Here is a 4,601-nt window from a genome sequence, read left to right as displayed (position 1 = left end):
CTCTCTCTCTCTCTCTCTCTCTCTCTCTCTCTCTCTCTCTCTCTCTCTCTCTAGCATAACATCAAACATTTATAAGCCTCTTTAACAGAATCAATCAACAGGCCATTGGCGGGACACTCGTCCCATGAATGTGTGCCCTCTCAGGCATTGTGACTAGGGATATAATGGGCTTTTTTCAATTATGTCTCTATTGTGCTGGGAGACAGGGGGACCCCGGCTAGGCCTGTACCCAGGAGAGAGAGAGGAGCCTGGGTGTGAACAGGAGTCCTGATGGCCGGTTCGCAAAGCATTTTATTGGAGAAGAGAGACAGTGGAAAGAGAGAGAGATTTTTTGGGTATCTGTATTTTACTTTACTATTTATATTTTTGACAACATTTACTTTAACTTCACTACATTCCTAAATATAATAATGTATTAAAAAAATGGAAATACCTTATTTACATAAGTATTCAGACCCTTTGCTATGAGACTTGAAATTGAGCTCAGGTGCATCCTGTTTCCATTGATCATCCATGAGATGTCTATACAACTTGATTAGAGTCCACCTGTGGTCAATTGACATGATTCGGAAAGGTACACACCTGTCTATATAAGGTCCCCCAACTAACAGTGTATGTCACAGCAAAAACCATGAGGTTGAAGGCAGGATTGTGTCGAAAGCACAGATCTGGGGAAGGGTACCAAAAAATGTCTGCAGCATTGAAGGTCCCCAAGAACACAGTGGCCTCCCTCATTCTTAAATGGAACAAGTTTGGAACCACCAAGACTCTTCCTATAGCTGGCCACCCGGCCAAACTGAGAAATCGGGGGAGAAGGGCGTTGGTCAAGGAGGTGGCCAAGAACCCGATGGTCACTCTGACAGAGCTATAGTTCCTCTGTGGAAATGGGAGAACCTTCCAGAAGGACAACAGTCTCTGCAGCACTCCACCAATCAGGCCCTTATGGTAGAGTGGCCAGACGGAAGCCACTCCTCAGTAAAAGGCACGACAGCCCACTTGGAGTGTGCCAAAAGGCACCTAAAGACTCCCAGACCATGAGAAACAAGGTTCTCTGGAGGGACCTGAAAATAACTGTGCAACAACACTCCCCATCCATGAGAGAAATGAGAGAAACTCCCCAAAGAAGAAACTCCCCAAAGAAGAATGAGAGAAACTCCCCAAATACAGGTGTGCCAAGCTTGTAGCTTCATACCCAAGAAGACTCAAGGCTGTAATCGCTGCCAAAGGTGCTTCAACAAAGTACTGAGTAAAGGGTCTGAATACTTATGTAAATGTGATATTTCCGTTTTTTGGGGGGGATAAAGTAGCAAAAATATCAAAAAATGTTTTGCTTTGTCATTATGAGGTTGAGGGGGAAAAAACGATGTAATCTATTTTAGAATAAGGCTGTAACGTAACGAAATGTGGAAAAAGTCAAGGGGTCTGAATACTTTCCGAAGGCACTGTACTTTTTACATTTCCCCTGACACCCAAAAGTAGTCATTACATTTTAAATGCTTAGCAGGGCAGAATTATTTTTTGAAATTCACACATTTATCAAGAGAACATCCCTGATCCTCCATTCTGCCTCGATCTGGCAGACTCACTAAAGAAAAATGATTCGTTTGTAAATGATGTCTGAGTGTTGGAGTGTGCCCCTGGCTATCCACATTTTTTTATAAATATAATAATTGCGCTGTCTGGATTGCTTAATATAAGTAATTTTAAATGATTTATACTTTTACTTTTGATACTTAAAGATGTACTATGCAGAAATCACACCACCATTTCCTGGTTGCTAAAATTCGAATAGTTCGCCTAATTTCAGTTTATGTGACAAAACAAACAAGTATAGTGTACAGAATCATTGTACAATCTAAACCACTTTGATATATATTTTCCATAAACAAAAAAATATTAATATTGTATTTTCAACTGTTTGAAGTACAAAACCGAAAGTAAAATATACAGAAACGAAACGTAAGAATGAGAAGCATAGAAATAGCACACATAGAACAGATCTACCGCTTCTTAGACTTCCTTTCAATTGTGAATGACACATCTAGAACTCACATTTCTATGTGAATTTGGTGGGTCGCCCCAAAAAATTACATATTGTAGCTTTAAATAGATTTGAGCAATTACATTTACTTTTGATACTTAATATAAGTAATATTATAGCTTTAATTTATATTTGAAACCCGAATACTTTAGACTTTTACTCAAGTAGTATTTTACTGGGTGACACCTTGACTTGAGTCATTTTCAAATCAAGGTACCTTTACTTTTACTCAAGTATGATAATTGGAGTACTTTTTCCACCGCCATTGCTAGCTGAGAACCAGAGTGAGATGGAGGTTCACACCTTTCGTGACTTAACAGGCAGCCCATGTAGAGAGCACACAGCAACAGACGTTTCATTTCATCCAACACTCTAGAGTCCAACAAGCTCATTATTGGAATTCATGGAGAAAGAAGAATCAAGACTCGCCTTTAGTTGTGACTTGTCCTTGGTTGCTCAGCAACCCTCATGGATGGTTGAAAGAAACGTCTATCGTACAAAAGATGTCTGGGTTCCCCCTCTCTGTATGGTAGAAAATATTTTCTTAAGGATATCTACTTGACAGCAGAGGGCACTATCGGAACAAAAGGTTTATTTTAGACCCTGAACACTGGTCCATGTACGTTAAAGCCAGGCTAACATACAACCTTTCTCTTATTCTGCATTTGTGATCCTCAAAGAGCTATCCATCCAGAAATTGTGATACTGTGTGCTACCAGCAGGGGTCCTTCTAGAGCGCATTGTCAGCCCTTGTTGACCTACAGTCCAGATCCTCCTTCAACAGCATTTTAAGACATGTGAATCCTGGTTGTGAATCCAAGATCCCAAGAGCACCAATGATACTTCACCAATCTGTACTTGTCAATAGAATTCATTCTTGCAAGGCATTTTTTTTGCAAGGTCTGTGTGAGTTAGGGGTGGCAGGTAGCTTAGTGGTTAGAGTGTTGGGCCAGTAACCGAAAGGTTGCTGGATCGAATCCCCGAGCTGACAAGGTAAATATCTGTCATTCAGCCCCTGAACAAGGCAGTTCCTAGGCTGTTATTGTAAATAATAATTTGTTCTTAACTGACTTGCCTCGTTAAATAAATAGAAAGTTACAGTATATATTTACATAAGAACATTTATATTTTATGTAAACGAGGAAACAATTAAGAATAAATACAAATTAGGGCGATAGCTCATTGGCAACAATAACTGCATATGCATTATCGTAAAGTATCTTTGTGTTATTCCAATCCTATGTATTATTTGTCAAGCCTGTTGATCCTGAGGGCTCTCTTTTCCCCCGAACCCCATCAACCCTGGCTGGCCCATAGAGGTAGAAAGAGGAGTCTAGATGGATATAAACCATTTTTTTTTAGCATGGATAATACAAAGAGGAGTTCTCTTTCTATCTCTATGGGCCAGGACACAGACATAGTTGGAATAGCATCACCAGTAAATGAAGGCTCACAGCAGAGGAGCTGCTACCAGCAGAGACAATGGACGTCTGTCATCCACACAGTCAGGCAGTCCAAATATCAACACACTGCAATGTGCAGTGTGTGTGTGTGTGTGTGTGTGTGTGTGTGTGTGTGTGTGTGTGTGTAACAGACAACTGCCACATGTTGCGCAGAAGTATGTTGGCGTGATCGCTAGAGTGTGTATGTGCTAGTGATGTGGAAATGTGTGGTGATGATTGAAGAAGTAGTGATGTGTGTGTTGATAGTCGCGCTGTGTTGGTCGAGTGTGTAGTTCGTGTGGTAGTGTTGTGATGGTGATGTGGTGTTCAACTGAAAACCTCATATAACTCCAACCTGGATAAAAAAAATCCTGCCAAAAGTGAAGGGTCAATAAACAACAAATTCCTGAAAAAAGTGGGTCAGCCAAAATCCAGACTCATAAAATTCAGACTCATCAAATCTCAGAACAAGAAGGAAAGAGTGGGTTTGCTATGAGGACAGAATTGGCTGTCATTAATAAACAGCCATCTGTAGTCATCAATGGTCTATGGGTCCCTGAGGACACTGAGGAGCAATGGACCTAAGTAAGTAAGGAAGTATTTCTGTAGCCGGATATACAATCCGTATTCATATCTGCCGTATCAATATAATATTCACAGCAATATGAAACACCACAACCCCAGTGGAAATCACTTACAGTACAAGCCAGCCATGTGCAAAATTATTTACACCAGATTTCAACACTTCAGATTTGACCCCACCGAACCCAAAACATTCGGTCAAAGATATTTTGGCAGGCACAGTCCAAGCCCAATTTAAAGTCCAGCTGCTGTTAACTACGTGGCTGAGCCGTGTGCATGTTACAAAAACAAGGTGGTTTTGTGTCAGAGAAAGTGCGTTAAAAAGGAAGACGAGGAGGTGGCACACACACCCGGATGAAGAGCATCTTCTCTCCGACGCGATAGCGGCCCTGAGCCTGTCTCTCCACACAGAACTTATTGGGACACTTGCAGGGAGGGTCCTCAAAGATATGCTTCACCTGAGACGCACACATGCACAAACAAACATCATTAGATTAGTAGGGAGGTCAACACAACAACCCTCCACAAAATGCATG

At 41.2% G+C, this 4,601-nt stretch overlaps 1 protein-coding gene across 1 annotated transcript in view; it reads right to left on the bottom strand.

Moving 5' to 3' along the window:
* Positions 1-3,926: 3,926 nt before the first annotated feature.
* LOC112074664 (growth arrest-specific protein 2) overlaps positions 3,927-4,601 on the bottom strand; it is a 15,089-nt gene continuing 14,414 nt past the window's right edge. Inside the window, exon 5 of the mRNA XM_024141790.2 lies at positions 3,927-4,523. Coding sequence (XP_023997558.2) covers positions 4,383-4,523 — 141 coding nt within the window. The 3' untranslated portion in view covers positions 3,927-4,382. The remainder of the gene's footprint in view (positions 4,524-4,601) is intronic.

The sequence above is a fragment of the Salvelinus sp. IW2-2015 genome, unplaced genomic scaffold (genome assembly GCF_002910315.2).
Source record: "Salvelinus sp. IW2-2015 unplaced genomic scaffold, ASM291031v2 Un_scaffold2748, whole genome shotgun sequence".
Lineage (NCBI taxonomy): Eukaryota > Metazoa > Chordata > Actinopteri > Salmoniformes > Salmonidae > Salvelinus > Salvelinus sp. IW2-2015.
This window is presented reverse-complemented; position numbering and strand designations above follow the sequence as displayed.